Here is an 18,501-nt window from a genome sequence, read left to right as displayed (position 1 = left end):
AAAAATGAATTTTCCCATTTATCGTTACTAAAACTTTCCCAATTTTCTTCGGATTTTTATTTGAAATTTTCTCTGATAATTATAATTTTCCCAATGCCAATTTTCTTGAAACAAAATTTTCCAATTTCCCGCGGTTTTATTTGAAATTTCCATTAAAAAAAAAATCTAATTTTCCCAGTACAAATTTTCTTCTAAAAATGAATTTTCCCATTTATCGTTACTAAAACTTTCCCAATTTTCTTCGGATTTTTATTTGAAATTTTCTCTGATAATTATAATTTCCCAATGCCAATTTTCTCGAAACAAAATTATCGATTTTCTTTCGAAATTGAATTTTCCAATTTTCTTTGTAAACAAAATTTTCCAATTTTCTACGGTTTCATTCTAAATTTCCATGAAGGAAAAATTCTAATTTTCCCAGTAGAAATTTTCTTCGAAGAAAATTTTCAATTTTCTTCTAAAAATGAATTTTCCGGTTTTCTTTGATAGAAAAATCGAATTTTCCCCATGGAATTTTGTTTCGGACAACTTCTGATTTTCTTTTTAAATGAATTTTCCCATTTTTCGTAACTAAAAATTCCCCAATTTTCTTCGGATTTTTATTCGAAATTTTCTCTGATAATTATAATTTTCCCAATGCCAATTTTCTTGAAACAAAATTTTCCAATTTCCCGCGGTTTTATTTGAAATTTCCATTAAAAAAAAAATCTAATTTTCCCAGTACAAATTTTCTTCTAAAAATGAATTTTCCGGTTTTCTTTCATGAAATAAATTCTACGATAAAAAATCTCAATGTCCTCTATTTTCTTTGAAATATAAATTTTCCACAATTTCCCAAACTTTTCCACCCCCTATCTCTACATCAAACTTTTTCCTCCTTTATAAAAATAAAATGAGCAATTGAAGTCTGCACTTTCGGATTTTCCAACTTTTTTTTTCTCATCAATGAAAATCTATAAGGAAAAATGTTTTGTTTTGTTTTTTTTTTTATTTTCTTTATTTATCAAATAAAAAATATCAACAGTTAATGTATTAATATAATTATTATTACTTTTTTTTTAAGAGAGACATATATTTATATATTTTTAATTATACTCAGAGTACGGTACAATTTTCCTTAACCCAATTTTATTTAATTACATTAATATTATTATTATTATTATTATTATTTTAATACAATTTTTTTTAAGTATAAATATAATAAAGGCATAGTATATATTTATTATTAATTAATTAATTAATTAAAATCTTAAAATTATTTTCTTAAATATTTATACGTCATATTTAATATTATTATTAATGTTGATTAATAAAAAAAATCTATTTACATAAAAAAAAAAGTGGAAATAATTTAAGAAAAAAAAATAAATTAAAGCAAAAAAAAAATGTATTTTCTTGTTGATATATAAAAATATGTATATATTCTGTGTGTATGTGAGGATAAATTGACTTATATAAGTAATTAATTATTAGTAATTAGAAAATTTAAATGCCGACTTACAGTAATTGTAAATTAAAAGTTATTTATATTTTTTTTTATGAGAAATTTTTTAGTACTGGCTTAGATTTTTTATTCAATTTAAAAATTTTTTTTTATTTAATGAAAATTGGAAAAGTGGAAATTTTTTTCAGAGTGGAAATGAAAATTTTGATTGATTTTTTAAATAAATTTTTTACGGGAAAATACAATTTAAGAAATTTTCCGCAGATTTTCCAACTTTCTTCAAAAGGAAATGGGAAAATCTGTTCTGTTTTTCTTAGATTGTTTGAGTAAAAAAGAAAAATAGTTTTCTTTTAAGACGCATAATTTTTTAACTGAAAGAAAATTAATTTTCCCATTTTCTGAGGAATAATTTTTTAATGTTCCACGAAAGGAAATTTTCATATTTTCCTGAAGGAAAATTCTTTTTACAATTTTCCTAAAAATTTTCTAATCAAATTTTTCTTTGACAGAAATGATTTTCCAATTTTCCTTTGAGGAAATTCATATTACAACTTTTTCTCAAATTTTCCAATAAAATTTTCCTTCAACAATTTTCCAATTTTCATTTGAGAAAATTCATATTACAATTTTGTGTTTAATTTTCATTGAATTTTTTTTTACTTTTTCTCTAAAGAAAATTCATCTTACAATTTTCCCAATTTTTCATTACGAATTTTCTTTAAATTCTATTTAAAATTTTTTTAAAAGAAAATTTTAACTGTTCTTTAACACAAAGAATTGCCCGCTTTTCCAGAAAGAAAATTCATATTACAATTTTCATTGAAAAATTAATTTTTAGTGGAAATATTTTCCAATTTTTTCTTTAAAGAAAATTCGTATAACAATTTTCCCAAACTTTCTTTAGAAATTTTCTTTAATTTCTATTGAAAATTATTTTAAAAAAGAAAATTTTAATTTTTCTTTAACACAAAGAATTTCCTGCTTTCCCAGAAAGAAAATTCACTTCAATATTTTTTTTAATTTTAGGAAAATTTCCCACTTTTCCTTTAAAAAAATTCACAATATTTTCTAAAATTTTTCTTAAAAATTTTCTTCAACTAAGAATTTTCCTCTTTTCCCAAAGAAAAATCTATACTCCAATTTTTTTAAAATTATCATTAAAGAAAATTAGAAAATTTCCCAAAAAAAATTAATTTTTAAAAGAAAATTACTTAAAATTATTAATCACTAATTAATTATTTAATTATTCACAGACACCTGTACATTAAGTAGTTTATTATTTTTTCTTTTAATTTTAATTAATAATTAATTAATTTACTCCATTACTAATTAATTATTTTGGTGTCGATTAATTTATAAATTTATTTATTCAAATTATAAATACCGCGAATTAACCGCCACCATTTACTTTTTTTCGAGATCGAAATATTTTAATTAATCAATTAATTAATTAATTAATTATCATAAATTTGTATTTTTATTTATAAAATATAATTTATTCTTTACGTTCGGGGTCAGGTTTTGTTTTATGATCCATCGAAGATGACGAGCACTGACGCGGGTGATACGGATGATTGTTGTTATTGTGGTTGTTGTTATGATTATTATTACTATTACTGTGATTATGATGATTGGTGTTATGATGATTGGTCTGATTCCTGGGTACTAAGATGATGTTCCCATCCGCCGCTTGCTGGAGTGAATATTCGTGGGGGTTGTACTGATTACCGTCCGGGTCGCGGAGTGACTGAAAAAAAGTTAAATTGTAATTATTATGGTAATTATTGAATTTATGGAAGAAGTCAATGAGACCTTTTTTGTAGGGAATTTTATTATCTACAAAAAAGTACTGATTTGTTTTTGGCGTAGCTTTGATAGTTTGGGAGATATGGGGGATTATAAGTTTGAGAAATGGGAAATTTTTGGGAGCTACTTTTCTGGAGGGAAAGTTTGAGTGGAAATTACGGGGAAACTATGGGGGTTGGGAAAAAATTTATTGATTTGTTTTTGATAGGAAATTTAATTTTCTACAGATTTGGTTCCGAGGAATTTTCCGCTATCTGCAAGAGTTTTCCCAGAATTTTCTTTAAAAGTTTTTTAAATCGGAAATTTTTTAAAATTCACTTGGAAGTTTTTATTGAAAATTTCGATTCGATGGGAAATTTTCCGAATGATGATTTTCTTTGAAATGAATTTTCCGACATTCTTTTAAACTGAATTTTCCGAATATAAATTTTCCCATTTTCTTTGATGGAAAAACCCAATTTTCCTCGTGTGAATTTTCTTCAGATAACTTCCGATTTCCTTTAAAATGAATTTTCCGATTTTTCGTAACTAAAAATTTTCCAATTTTCCAGATAAGAATATCCCAATTTTCTTCAAAATTTTCTCAGATAGAAATTAAAAATTTTTCAATGCCAATTTTCTTTGGAAAATGAATTTTCCAATTTTCTTTGTAGAAACAAAATTTTCCAATTTTCTTCGAAGTTTTATTCGAAATTTCTTTTGAAAATAAATTTTCTTCCAAAAATTTTCCGATTTTCTTTCAATGAAATAAATTCTTAGGTAAAAAATTTCAATTTCCTCCTCTATTTTCTTTAAAATATAAATTTTCCACAATTTCCCAAACTTTTCCACCCCTACCTCTACATCAAATTTTTCCCTCCTTCTTAAAATCCTCATAACTCGCAAACTATCAGTCCAATCAAAAAATTCCTCATAACCATTTTGATTTACAATCAAATTTCCCACAAATTTTCCTTTTTCCATTTTCCCATATCTCCAATAGTTTTCCCGCAATTTCTTCTCAAACTTTTCCCCCCACAATTTCTAATTGCCTCCAAAAAGAATCATCTCCTTAAAATCCCCAGAACTCAGAAACTATCAGTCCAATCGAAAAATTCCTTATAACCATTTTGATTCACAATCAAATTTCCCACAAATTTTCCCTCTTTCATTTTTCCCATATCTTCAATAGTTTTCCCACAATTTCCACTCAAAGTCCAAACAGAATTTTTTTTCCCAAACTCAAAAAAATAATTAATTAAATAAATTAATTACCTGCAATACGTGTCGGTATAATTGTCCAAATTTGTCTTTAGATCTCACTATCTCACTCTGCAAGTATTCACGGTCGCTCAACAATCTCAGCTTCCGGTCTCTCATTTCTTTAACTTGATCTGCGAGACTCATAATCTGGTCCAATTTTCTCTTCCGACAATTTTGTGCCGCGACTTTATTTTTACCCCGACGTCTTATGTCGCGGATTAATGACAGTTGAGCTTCACTGAGATCATATTTACTGAGCCGCTCATTAAATTCATCCATCGGTAAATTAATTATGTCATGGACCGCAATTGGGACATTTAATGCCCGCGCGCGTTTCTCATCTCGAGTCAAATGTTGATCTTCTGACTCACTTTTACGCACTAGAAAAATATTAATTGTTAATTATTTACACTTATTATGGCCCAGTAATTACGCTAATTAATTAAACAAAAAATTAAAAATTTTTTTACTTTTTTTATCGCGAGTCAACGGCCGCATCGGTCCCGAGCTGTCTGGAGGTAAATGATACGTGTGATTGTGATGGATGTGTTCCAAAGCTGTTCTTCCAGGTACGTGGTGTACTAAAAAAAATAATTATCATTAATTAATAACTTTAATTAATTAATTTATTTATCCGCGGATTTGAAAAAATGGCGGGAAAAATGTGAGGCTTTTCTTTATTTTTTTTTGAAGGAATGAAAAGAGATAAAAGAACGAAATTTTTTTGGAAATTGTGGAGAAAATTCTGGAGAAAATTTTGAGACCAAGACGAAGTCTCTGGGGTAATTAGGGCCGGAGTTATGAATTTTTGAAATTTAAATTTAAAATCCGCGGATTTTCGCAGGCTCTATTTTTTGAATTTAAAAAAAATTGTAGCTCGGAGGCTGCGGGAAATTAAGGAATGAAAATTTAGGGGTGTATAGAGGAAGGATTGGAGAAAATTTTGAGACCAAGACAAAGTCTCTAGGGTAATTAGAACCGAAGTTATGAATTTTTGAAATTTAAATTTTAAATCCGCGGATTTTCGCAGTTTGTATTTTTTTAATTTTTTAAAAATTGTAGCTCGGAGGCTGCTGGAGATTAAGGAATGAAAATTTAGAGGTGTATAGAGGAAGGATTGGAGAAAATTTTGAGACCAAGACGAAGTCTCTAGGGTAATTAGGACCGAAGTTATGAATTTTTGAAATTTAAATTTCAATTTCGCGGATTTTCGCGGTTTTTTTTTGGATCTTAGAAAATTTTTTTTGAAGTAATGACCAGAGATTAAGGAATCAAAATTTTCACAGTCGTAGAGAAATGTTTAAAGAAAATTTTGAGACCAAGAACAAGTTCCTGGGGCAATTAGGGCCGGAGTAATTAATTTTTTTAAATCAACTTTTAGATCCCAGTTGAGAATTTTTTTTTTTGCCAACTAAAAAAATTTTTTTTCGCCAAATTAATGAAAAATTAATTACATTGATGTCTTGTGAAGTCGACGCTGCAACTATACTTCAATTCGTGCGCAGCCGCACCATCATTTGGACTATAAGAGTGCCCTGGACCCACGGCTCCAACGCTCTGAGGATCGTACTCGTATTTAATTGGTGTCGCGTGTCCATTATGCCCCAATGGTGATCCTGTACGAAAAAAAAATCGATTAGACTTCTGAGCTCAATAAAAAATTTTATAAAATTATAAAAAAATTATTTTACCTGTTCCTTGTTCTTGGAAATATCTTTTGCCGAACATTTGATGTTTCTTTTGTGCTACCGGTGGTATTCTATCAGCCTGACAACGTGTATTCCCATTTCTTCCATTAACTGTGTAATTACATTCATATTGCATACGATATTTACTGAAAAAAAAAATTACGATTTCAAATTTTTGAATTTATTTTTTTTGAAAAATTTTTTTGACAAAAATGACTAGCATCCCTGTATTCCTGATGAGATTTCACGTAGAATGAGTACCCACAAGCCTATATTTTGTTCACTTAGTTTTCATGTAATTACCCAGTAATTAAAAGTAATTAATTTACTACTTAGCAAGTACTTTTTCAAAATATATTGATGTGGGTACTCAAACTAATGGGAATTTCCTTCCGAATACTCTGGTACCAATCAAAATTTTTCAAATTCCATTTTTCGAAAATTCAAAATTTATTTTTTTCAAAAATGAAAATTTAAACAATCGGCTACTAGATTCTTCAAGTTTGTACAATTCCGCGTAGAATGAGTACCTACAACCTTACTTTCTATTAACTTCGACTCCATGTAATTACCCAGTAATTAAAAATAATTAATATACTACTTAGCAAGTACTTTCTCAAAATATATTGATGTGGGTACTCAAAGTAACGGAAATTTCCTCCCAAATACAGTGGTACCAATTAAAATTTTTTAAATTCCATTCTTCAAAAATTCAAAATTTTTCATTTCTTCAAAAATGAAAATTTAAACAATCGGCTACTATATTTTTCAAGAAGATACAATTCCGCGTAGAATGAGCACCCACAATCCTACATTCTGTTCACTTATTTTTCATGTAATTACCCAATAATTAAAAATAATTAATTTACTACTTATTAAGTACTTTTTTTAAACATATTGATGTGGGTACTCAAACTAACGGAAATTTCCCCCCGAATCTTCTACTACCTTCCATTTTTTCCCAAACTCAACCTACAATTAATAACAACAAATAATTACCTGGCATAGTCCATAGAATAATGAGAATCGGCTTGTGTATGGCTGGAATTTGATCCTGTTTCCATATACTCATTGTCAGACAAAGATGGGACTCGTTCACTCCCCATACTACTGACCGCGCTGTCACTCGATGCATCAAGACGTTCGTCAGTTATCGCGCAATTCAAATTTGTAACTCCCGCGTTATTTGTACCGGTCCCAGTCGTTTGGACCGACAGTCCGCTTTGTACGCTTGAGGTATTCGTCGCTCCAGTTCCATTGTTACTCGTAGTATTGTCCCAATTTCTCATTCCGTACATTCCTAAAAAAAAAAAAAATGAACAAAAAAAATTAAGAAATTTTCAAAAAAAAATTTTATTTTTATTTTTATCGAGTGACGGATAGAGATGAGTCATTAGTCACTCGATAGCATGCATGCATTCATTATTATTATTATTATCATTATAGTAAGTCACGTATTCTGATGATCGCGAGTTCTTTGAATTCTTATTAACACGCGTCAGCTATATTACGTTTATTTACGTCTTAGATAATTTATATACTCATATATATGTACCAAGTTGATTAATTAATTTAATTAACGTAATTAATTTAAAAAATCAAAATAAAAAACTCAAAAATCGGCAGTGAGGTTTGAAAGGACAAGGGTTCAAAATTCGATATTTCGAAAAGTTGTCATCGAATTTTGAAAAAGTTATAATGAAAATTGTAGCTGAGTGTCTAAGCTTTGAAACGAGACCAAGAGCATGAAAAAATTTTGATTAGAACGGAAGTTATGAATTTTGGAAGATGGAATTTTGAAACTGGGAAAAGTAAAAAATTTGAATGGAGGAAAATCGGTTGTTTGGGCTTCGATATCTCGAAAACTATTGATCGGACATTAATTATCGATATTACAAAAATTGTAGCCAGTAATCTCATCTGTCAAATGAGCCCGGTCCCGTCTCTTAATTTTGATAACTTTCGAAGTTATGGATTTTCAAAACAGAAAAAAATTTTCAACACTAACGATAATTACTTAAAAATTTATTAATTACACTCTCTAATTATTACACTAATTAATTAACTCATTATTGTGCATTAATAACTCACTCTATTAATAATTTCATTAATTAATTAATTTATTTATTTACTAAATAATTAAAAATTCACTAGAACTGAAAAAAAATAAAAAACGAATTTGACTCAACAATAAAAATAAATTTACCAAATTATTTAATGACTCAGCAATTTTTGAAACATTCACAGAAGTGATAAGAGTTATTACATCTTATCATTACGATAATTCACTTTTTTTTTTTTATTTTCATTATTATTATTAATTTTTTTTTTCTTTCTTCGATTCGTAATTTTTTTATAAATAATTACAATTATTATTATTATTATTATTATAATTATTGAAATTATTAATAATAATAACAATAATAATAATAAATTAAAAAAAAATTAATTCAGTCATTAAATTTTGAATTTCAAACCTTTTTTTTAAATTTCCCGCGAAAAATTCAAATTTAAAAAAAAATGATATTAATAATAAATGTAAATTCTTTGAATTTGAATTTTCAAAAAAATTTCCCGCGAAAAATGAACATTTAAAAATTAATAAATAAAAATCATAGTAATAAATTTTGGAATTTAAATTTATTATGAAATTTCCCGGGAAAAATTCAAATTTAAAAATTAATGAATAAATAAAAAAATAGTATTAATAATTAATTTTTGAATTTGAATTTTTAAAAAATTTCCCGGGAATAATGAACATTTAAAAATTAATAAATAAAAATTATAGTAATAATTTTTGAATTTAAATTTATTATGAAATTCCCCGGGAAAAATTCAAATTCGAAAATGAATGAATAAATAAAATAATACTATTAATAATTAATTTTTGAATTTGAATTTTTAAAAAATTTCCCGCGATAAAGAAAAATTTAAAAATTAATAAATAAAAATATTAATTATGAATTTTAAATTTCAATTTAAAAAAACAATTTCCCGCGAAAATTTGAACTTCTGTTTTTGTATTTTTAAACACTTGATTACATTTTTATTAGCAATAGTAATTAATAATATTGAAAATTATAATTATTATTATTAATATTATTAATAATAATAATAATAGCAAAAAAATTTTCACTTGCGTAGACAGCAGACACTTGTTTAAATAAAAAATAAAAATAATAAATATAATAATCACTAAAAAATATAATTAATGACTAGGATTTATATATATTACGATAATAAACTATACATATATATATATATACATAAATATATGAAACGTACGCGAGTAAGTACCTCGAGGTTCTGAATCATTTTTTGTAATCACGCGTTTATTATATGCGACTACGTCTCAATAAAATTCAATAAAAATTCTTCTTTTTTTCAAATTCAAAAAAAAAATATTTTTAAAATCTACATAAACAAATTTTCAAAATTTCCAGTAAAAAAAATTTAAAATTTAAACAAAAAAAAAATTATTTGCAAATTTGAAATTTTCCCGCCGAAAAAAAATTGAATTAGCGCATGCGCACTAATCTCTTTTTCGTCTCAGTAAAATTAAATAAAAATTCTTCTTTTTTTCAAATTCAAAAAAAAAAATTTTTCAAAATCTACATAAACAAATTTTTTAACTTTCCCTTAAAAAAATTTAAAATTTAAACAAAAAAAAAATGATTTTTAGTTTTTAAATTTTCCCGCCGAAAAAAATTGAATCTGCGCATGCGCACTAGTCCTGTTTTTTGTCTCTGTAATAAATGGCGGGATTTGCTACAGACATAGACGCGCACACGTGCACGCAACTAGTAAGTTACACCCTCTCCTACCCTCTCACACTTTTACACACACGCACACACACGCGCGCACATGAAAACCCTTTGTCTTGTCTCTTGTCCTTTGTCACAACTCGAGCACGAGCACGCGAGTCAGTTTAAACTCAAGTTCAATCTCGTTCTCATTCTTACCGGAATTTTCATCCCGATAACATCGAATTTATTTTTTCTCACGTAAAAAAAAAGTTTATTTAAATTTTTGAAAATTTAAACACCGGTAATCTATTTGATTAATAGAAAGTTATTAATAAATAATAAGTAATTATTTAAAAATTTAAATTTCCAAAGATTTGTTTAATAATTTAACAACTGACGCACGTTTATTTTTTTTGGTAAGTAACAAAAAAAAAGAATATTGATTAATTTTTATTAAAAATTGATTATTATTAATAATAATTAGTAATTTTTTGATTAAATAATTAGTAATTTTATTTAAAATCTTCGCGTTTTTTTTTCATAGAAATTTTTTTGCCGGCATTTTGTTGGTTAAAAAAAAAGAAAGAATTAAATTGTTAATTTTTTTGATTCAAATGAGACTTTTTTTTATTTAATTAATTAAGTAGTTGATTAAATTATTGGTAATTAATTTATTGATTTAATTATTGCGATTTAGTGAAAAATTGTCGGTTTTTTTGTGGAACTTTTTGCCGCCATTTTGTTTCTTTGTTTCAAAGTCTAGCAGTAATTGAAAAAAAATGCAACTATTTTTTTTAAAAGTTAATTAGTTGTGGAATTTAATTAATAATTGCAATTTTAATTTTTTTTTAATTCAAATTTTTTTTAACGGCCACGAGTTGAAAATTTTTTTTTAATTTCATTTTTATTCAAATTAATAAATTAAATATTTAATAATTAAATTAATTATCAGTTTTTTAATTGAGAAAAAATTTATTTTAATTTTTTTTAACGAAAAAAAAAAATTCACTTTTTTCTGTAAGTTTTTGCCGCCATTTTGTTTCTTTGTTTAAAAATTTTAAAATTGATAAAAATTCAATTTTTTTAAATTAAAAAAGTTAATTAATTAATAATTTTAATAAATCGACTTTTAATTTTTTTTTAATTTCAAATTTTTTCACCCCCAGTTGATTTTTTTTTTTTTTCTAATTGATTAGTAAATTTTAATTAAAATAAAATTTGTAAATTTTTTTAATCAAAAAATTTAAAAAAATGAATTTTTTTCTCAAAGTTTTTCCCGCCCTTTTGTTTCATTCTCGAAAAACTTTAAATTTTCAAATTAAAAATCCTATTTTATTTATGACACTAAAGTTTGCCAAGTAAAAATTTTCGGATTCATTTTTAAACGACAAATTATAAAAAAAAAAAATCTTTTGAAAAAATTGCACTTGTAGTTTTTGAAATTTTTCACACGTGCATTTTTTTTAGTCTCTCGTTTTTTTTTAATCCAATCATTGAAAATAAATTCAAAAATTTTTAGTTGCCTGTTAACTTCAGGATCATATTTTTTTTTACTAATTAATTATTTTTTTTTGATTTTGTTAATTAATTTAACGAAAAAATTCACTGATAATTAAAAAATATGACGACTGCATTCTAATAAAAATATTTAATTTCTTTACTAAAAAAAAATTTCCTTTGAAATCTCAACGGAAAATTCTCGACTCGATTTAAAAAAAAAATAAAATAACATTTAGAAGAGAAAATTTTTTAAATATATACTTATATATTTATATTTTTATTGACTTTTGAGCTCAAGTTTGTTTTTTTTTTACTTTTACGAGCAGATTATCTTTTGTTCGGTTTAGTCGCGTAGATTCTAGAGACTAAATTCTGAGAACTCGAGTTATTTATTTTACTTGTGTCTATATCTATATATATAAATGTATATAACTTTTTTTTTTCTCTGAGCATTCGATTCATTACTGAGTACTTGACTTTATTTAGTAAAATAAAAAAAATAAAAATTTTATTTTAATTTTTTTTTTAATTGTCGATATCTCGATGGTCATAAAAAATAAATGCACGTTCTATCTATGAATTTCAAAGGAAATTTGATGCTCTACAAATTCGGTCTCATTAAAAATCATCGTAAATTCAATCGTTTAAAAGTTACAGTCATTTTAATTCTTTATTATTAAACTGTTTACGATCTCAGTAATTAAATTTTTGTTTATTCATTTTAAATTACTGTATCTTTTAAACTATTGGTCCTACGATATTTTTTATAAGGACCAAAATTGTAGGAAATTTAATTTACAATAATTTTGGTCCTCATAAAAATTACCGTAGGATCAATATTTCTAAAGTTATGGCCATTTTAATCAAGTTACTTGAAATTTTTAAAAAAATTTAATTTCAAAATTTCTAAAATTAAAAATTTTGAGTTTTCGAGTTTTTTCAAAGAGACAAAAGTTGTAGGAAATTAAATTTCCTTTCCAACGAGTACCCACAACGTCTATTTATCTTAAAATTTTCCCTTACAAAATCACGCGGTAAAATAAAAAAATTCAAATTTTCAAATTTTGAGTTTATGAATTTTTTCAAAGAGACGAAAGTTGTAGAAAATCAAATTTTCTTTCCCACGAGTACCCACAACGTCTATTTATCTCAAAATTTTCTCTAACAAAATCACGCGGTAAAATAGAAAAATCCAAATTTTTAAATTTTGAGTTTATGAGTTTTTTCAAAGAGACGAAAGTTGTAGAAAATCAAATTTCCGTTCCAATGAGTACCCGCATCGTCTATTTATCTCAAAATTTTCTCTAACAAAATCACGCGGTAAAATAAAAAATTCAAATTTTTAAATTTTGAGTTTATGAGTTTTTTCAAAGAGACGAAAGTTGTAGAAAATCAAATTTCCGTTCCAATGAGTACCCGCATCGTCTATTTATCTCAAAATTTTCCCTTACAAAATTACGCGGTAAAAAAAAAAAATTCAAATTTTTAAATTTTGAGTTTACAAGTTTTTTCAAAGAGACAAAAGTCGTAGGAAATTAAATTTCCTTTCCAACGAGTACCCACATCGTCTATTTATCTCAAAATTTTCCTTACAAAATCACGCGGTAAAATTTAAAAATTGAAATTTTCAAATTTTGAGTTTACGAGTTTTTTCAAAGAGACAAAAGTTATAGAAAATCAAATTTCCTTTCAAACGAGTACCCACATCATCTATTTATTTCCCCATTTTCCTTCAAAAAATAACCTGGTGACTTTTATTTTCCAGACTTGATTTACCACCGACAAAATGAGTGACTGGGGAAATCCGAGCACCGTAAGTAACTTCCCCCTCCTTTCCCAAAATAATTTCAATTTCTCACAAAAATTTAACTTCCAGAACTCCGACGGTCGCGATTACGGCCGCGGCCGCGGCTTCAAGTCATCCGACGACTCCTCAAATCCCGGAACGAACGGCCACCAGGAATCATCAGACTGGACAACAGGAACCGGAACCGAAAACCAAACCAACGGATCCTCCGACTGGGCGACCGGAAATCAAACCAACGGTTCCGATGCCTGGGCGACCGGAAACCAAACCAACGGTTCCGATGCCTGGGGCCAATCAAACGACACCACCAACGACTTCTCCAACGACTACTCCAACGACAACGAAAACTCTGAAGACCGTGGCCGTGGTCGCGGACGTGGCCGTGGCCGCGGTCGCGGTCGTGGTCGCGGAGGTCGCGATCGCGACGGAGGTCGAGACCGTGACAACAACGAAGGCCTCGACGACTTGAACTCCGCCGACGCTCCCGAAGACGGCGAAGAAAAAAAACCCCCCGTGACTTACATCCCCCCCGAGCGCAACCTCGACGACGACGACGAAATCTTCAACACCAACGTCTCCGCGGGCATCAACTTCGACAAGTACGACGCCATCGACTGCAAGGTAACCGGGGACGCAGTTCCCCCCCCAATCTCCGCCTTCGACTCTCTAAAATTACGCAGCGCCCTGATGACCAACATCGGGAAGTCGAACTACAAGAAACCGACCCCCGTTCAAAAGCACGCGATCCCCATCATCCTGGAGGGTCGCGACCTGATGGCCTGCGCGCAGACAGGAAGTGGCAAAACCGCGGCCTATTTGATCCCCATCGTCCATCGTCTGCTAGAAGACAACCAGGAGATGAAATTAATCGACCGCGGGTGCGAGCCCCAGGTCATTATCATGGCGCCCACTCGGGAACTCGTCACCCAGATCTGCTGGGAAGCCGAGAAATTTTCCAAGGACACGATCCTGCGGTGCGTCGCCTGCTACGGGGGAGTAAAACCCGTCCACCAGGCGGACCAACTGCGCAAGGGCGCGCACATCGTCGTCGCGACCCCAGGGCGGCTTAATGACTTCGTCAAAGGCGGGAGGATCGGCTTCAGCAGCGTCAGGTTCCTGGTCCTGGACGAGGCCGACCGGATGCTGGACTCTGGGTTCCTGACAGCGATGGAGGAAATTATCGAGCATGAGCAGATGACCCCCAAGGCGGAACGCGTGACTTTGATGTTCAGCGCGACCTTCAGCGGGGAAGTTCAAGAATTGGCGCGAAAATATTTGAATAATTATTTGTTCCTGACGGTGGGAATCGTCGGCGGCGCGTGCGCTGACGTCGAGCAAATATTTTATGAGGTACCGAAGACGGAGAAGAGGAAGAAGTTGAAGGAACTTCTGGAACGCGATGGAGGTCAGAGTCTGAAGCTCAAGACGATCATTTTTGTGGAGACCAAGAAGACTGCGGACTTCATCGCCGCGTATATGAGCGACATCTCGTTGCCGGCGACGAGCATCCATGGGGACAGAGAGCAGAGGGAGAGGGAACTTGCGCTGGCGGACTTCAGGTCGGGCAAGATGCCGATTTTGGTCGCGACTTCGGTCGCTGCGAGAGGACTGGATATCAAGAATGTCGCGCATGTTATTAATTATGACCTGCCCAAGTGCATTGATGACTATGTGCACAGAATTGGGAGGACTGGGAGAGTTGGGAACAGGGGCAAGGCCACGAGTTTCTACAACCCGGAGTCGGATGATGGGTTGGTTGCGGATCTGGTCAAGGTGCTGACTCAGGCGGGACAGGAAATTCCGGAGTTCTTTAATGTTGGAGGTGGATTCGATGCTGGGCAGGCCAGCGGCTTCGGTGGTCAAGATATCAGAGATGTGAGTAATTTTTTAATTGAATTTTTGGGGTATGGGGAATTTTTGAAATTTGAATTTTTTTATTTCAAAGTTTCGAGTTGACATTTTTTTTAATTTGAAATTTTTTTTTTATGGGGAATTTTAAAACTTGAATTTTATTATTTCTAAGTTTCGAATTGATATTTTTTTGATGGGAACTTTGAAAATTTAGATTTTTTTAGTTTGACTGAAATTTTAATTGTTAAATTTATGGGGGATTTTTAGAATTGAGTTTTTTTATTTTTGAATATTGAATGAATGTTTTTACAGTTAGAATTTTTGACGGGTTGATTTTCAATTTTGATATTTTTTGGAATTTTTATCTTATGGGAAATTTTTAGAACTTGGATTTTATTATTTCTAAGTTTCGAGTTAATATATTTTTTTAATTTAAAATTTTTTTTATGAGGAATTTTAAAAATTAAAATTTTTCTGGTTTGACTGATATTTAAATTTTGATTTCTACGGGAGTTTTTAAAAGTTGAGTTTTTTTATTTTTAATCTTTGATTGAATATTTTTATACAGTTAAAATTTTTGACGGTTTGATTTTAATTTTTGTCATTTTTTGGAATTTTTATCTTATGGGGGACTTTTGAAATTTGAATTTTTTTATTTTTAAGCTTCGAGTTAATATTTTTTTTATTTTGAAATTTTTTTTATGGGGAATTTTAAAAGTTTAGATTGATTGATTTAGATTGAATATTTTTACAAAGTTTAAATTTTTATTGGTTTGATTTTTATTTTGGATAATTTTTGGAATTCTTATCTTATGGGGAATTTTTAAAACTTGAATTTTTTATTTCTAAATTTTCAGTTCATTTTTTTTTTTTTTTTAATTTGAATTTTTCCAAATTGATTGAAATTTTTTTTTTATGGTGAATTTTTAAAAGTTGCAATTTTTCTAGTTAGACTGAAATTTTTAATTTTATGAGAAATTTTTTAAATCATGAATTTAAATTGAATGTTTCTACGAAATTTAGATTTTTTTTTAGTTGATATTAATTTTTGATACTTTTTTAAATTTTGTTTTATGGGGAATTTTTTAAATTGACATTTATTTATTTTTAAGTTTCAATTTGATATTTTTTTAATTTAAAATTTTCTTCGTTAATTGAAATGTTTTTGTGGGGAATTTTGATTCAGATTTTTCTGGTTAAATCGATTTTTAAAATTTCATTATAATAGGGAATTTTGTTAGAATTTTAATTTTTTTATTTGCAAATTATAATTGAACGTTTTTACGAAATTTTGAATTTTTTGGTTGATTTAATTTTTGATCTTTATTTAATTTTAATTTTATGGGGAATTTTAGAAATTTGAATATTTTCATATAGATTAAAATTTTTTTTATCGGAAATTTTCAAAATTTAAATGTTTGCATAAATTAATTTTATTTGAAAATTTATTTAATTTAAATTTTTCTTAATCGATTAAAATCTTTATTTTATGGGGAATTTTAATAATTAAATTTCTTCTAAAATTCTGAATTTCAATATTTGTATTTTTGAATTTTAGTTTCAAATTTTTTTTTAAATCGCAATTTTGCCATTTCAATTCCAAAAATATTTTTTTTTAATTTCAATCTCATGGGGAATTTTCAAATTAAAATTTTTTCTAAAATTTGAAACTAATCTCTAATTTTCTCAAACAATACTGCATTTTAAAAATTTTTAAAACTTATGAGAAATTTGAAAATTCAAATTTTTATGGGGAATTTTGAAAATTTAATTTTTACCAAAATTTTAATTACAAATTTCTGTAACATTAAAATTCTTCAAAAAATTTTCTAAATCTTGTCAAAAATTTTATTTAAAATTTAAATTTTTCGCGGGCTTTAAATTAAAAAATTTTTTTCTTCATTTCAAAATTAATAAAAAAAATTTTTATTTTTTTTTTTTACAGAACTACAATCAGCCTGCCGACACTGAAGCCAGCGAGACCTGGTAATCTCACCCCCAACCATTTCATTTATTTTTCTTTAATTATTTACTTGCAACAAAAAAATCGGACGTTTTTATTCCCGATAATTATAATTTTTTTTTACCTCGCGGTATCGCTACTTAATTAAAATACCCGCTCACTATTTAAAAATATTCTCAAAAAAACTCAAAACAATTTTTTTTTATTTAAAAAAAAAATCAAATTAAAAAATTTTCCATTTTATTATTTTTCACTTTTTTCTATTGAACTAAAAAAAAAATCATTGACGATAAATGATACAAACTAATTAATCATTAATTTAAAAAAATCATTAGCATCAATATGATAATTATATTTAATAATTTACATTGTAACAAATAAGTGGATGAATAAATCATTAAAAGAAATTAATGATTAACTATGAAAGCCATGACAATAAAAAATGTAAAACGTTGATTATAATGATTAATAAAAAATCTAAAATGACTAATTAATGGGTAAATTAATTATGATTAGTGTAAAACTTACCGTCATCGTCAACTAGATGCATCAGCTGTAAGTCCGGATCGAGGAGGTTCGAGAAGAGACCGTCGGTTTGGTTGAGAGTCCCCTCGGAGGGAAGAGGGTTGTGGGGGTAGTGGGTGTAGTTCATGTCGTGGGGCTCGGTCTTGTAGGACCCATTTGTTGTGTCGGTCCCAATTGGCTCGGAGCTGTTGGTCAGGTTCATGGAGGTCGCGACTGCTGACCCCAAATTTGATGGTCCTGGAAAAAAAATTTTTTTATTTGATCAGTTTTTGGGCCTTGTGGATTTTTGGGCCCAATTCACTTTGTGGACTTCGAGTTTTGGGTCTTGTACATATTTGATACTGATTTATTTCGGGCCTGGTGTGTTTTTCTGAAGCTTCGAGGTTTGGGCCTGAATTATTTTTGGGCCTCATGTATTTGAGAATTTATTTTTTAAACTTCATTAATATCTGACTTGTAATTTTAAAATCGGGCCTTACAAAATTTTTTGAAATGATTCATTTTTGGGCCTTATATATCATTTCGGGACTTCTACTTTTGGGTCTTATGGATTTGTGAATTAATTTTTGAACTGCAGTAATATTTTTAAATCATGCCATTTTTAGTTGGGCCTTGAGAATATTTTTGGGACTTATTTGTTAAGTTTTGTACATTATTTCGGGGCTCTAGTTTTGGGTCCTATGGATTTGTAAATTTGTTTTTTGAGATGCATTAATATTTTTGTCTTGTAATTTTTAAATTGGGCCTTACAAAGATTTTTGAAATGAGTCATTTTTGGGCCTTATATATTATTTTGGGTCTTATGGATTTATGAATTTATTTGTGAGCTGCATTAATATTTTTAAATCATGTCATATTTAATTGGGCCGTAAAAATATTTTTGGGACTTATTTGTCAAGTCTTGTACATTATTTCGGGGCTCTAGTTTT

General features: G+C 28.3%; 2 protein-coding genes across 5 annotated transcripts in view; one reads left to right on the top strand and one right to left on the bottom strand.

Moving 5' to 3' along the window:
• Window positions 1-1,336: 1,336 nt before the first annotated feature.
• LOC130674283 (endoplasmic reticulum membrane sensor NFE2L1) overlaps window positions 1,337-18,501 on the bottom strand; it is a 76,729-nt gene continuing 59,564 nt past the window's right edge. For 2 of the 4 annotated variants that reach the window (XM_057479576.1, XM_057479577.1), the window contains exons 7-13: window positions 17,576-17,809; window positions 7,180-7,480; window positions 6,184-6,326; window positions 5,947-6,108; window positions 4,963-5,073; window positions 4,505-4,872; window positions 2,203-3,191 (exon numbers count right to left, since the gene is read on the bottom strand). In XM_057479576.1, coding sequence (XP_057335559.1) covers window positions 2,940-3,191; window positions 4,505-4,872; window positions 4,963-5,073; window positions 5,947-6,108; window positions 6,184-6,326; window positions 7,180-7,480; window positions 17,576-17,809 — 1,571 coding nt within the window. In that variant the 3' untranslated portion in view covers window positions 2,203-2,939. Of the gene's footprint in view, window positions 3,192-4,504; window positions 4,873-4,962; window positions 5,074-5,946; window positions 6,109-6,183; window positions 6,327-7,179; window positions 7,481-17,575; window positions 17,810-18,501 lie in introns of all 4 variants that reach the window. The other 2 variants (XM_057479575.1, XM_057479574.1) reach the window with 2 other exon arrangements.
• LOC130674284 (ATP-dependent RNA helicase vasa) lies at window positions 10,059-17,537 on the top strand. Its single transcript, XM_057479578.1, has 4 exons — window positions 10,059-10,342; window positions 13,192-13,239; window positions 13,303-15,108; window positions 17,030-17,537. Exons 2-4 carry the CDS (start codon window positions 13,213-13,215, stop codon window positions 17,072-17,074), a joined length of 1,878 nt encoding a protein of 625 aa, XP_057335561.1. The 5' UTR covers window positions 10,059-10,342; window positions 13,192-13,212; the 3' UTR covers window positions 17,075-17,537.

Source organism: Microplitis mediator, chromosome 9 (assembly GCF_029852145.1).
Source record: "Microplitis mediator isolate UGA2020A chromosome 9, iyMicMedi2.1, whole genome shotgun sequence".
NCBI classification, from domain to species: Eukaryota; Metazoa; Arthropoda; class Insecta; order Hymenoptera; family Braconidae; genus Microplitis; species Microplitis mediator.
This window is presented reverse-complemented; position numbering and strand designations above follow the sequence as displayed.

What these genes read in the sequence shown, in the direction of transcription:
- LOC130674284 (XM_057479578.1), top strand. Translation starts at nt 13,213, where the DNA reads ATGAGTGACTGGGGAAATCCGAGCACC. An exon ending in ACTGGGGAAATCCGAGCACC is followed by an intron (nt 13,240 to 13,302) that starts GTAAGTAACTTC and finishes TTTAACTTCCAG; the next exon opens with AACTCCGACGGTCGCGATTA. An exon ending in GTGGTCAAGATATCAGAGAT is followed by an intron (nt 15,109 to 17,029) that starts GTGAGTAATTTT and finishes TTTTTTTTACAG; the next exon opens with AACTACAATCAGCCTGCCGA.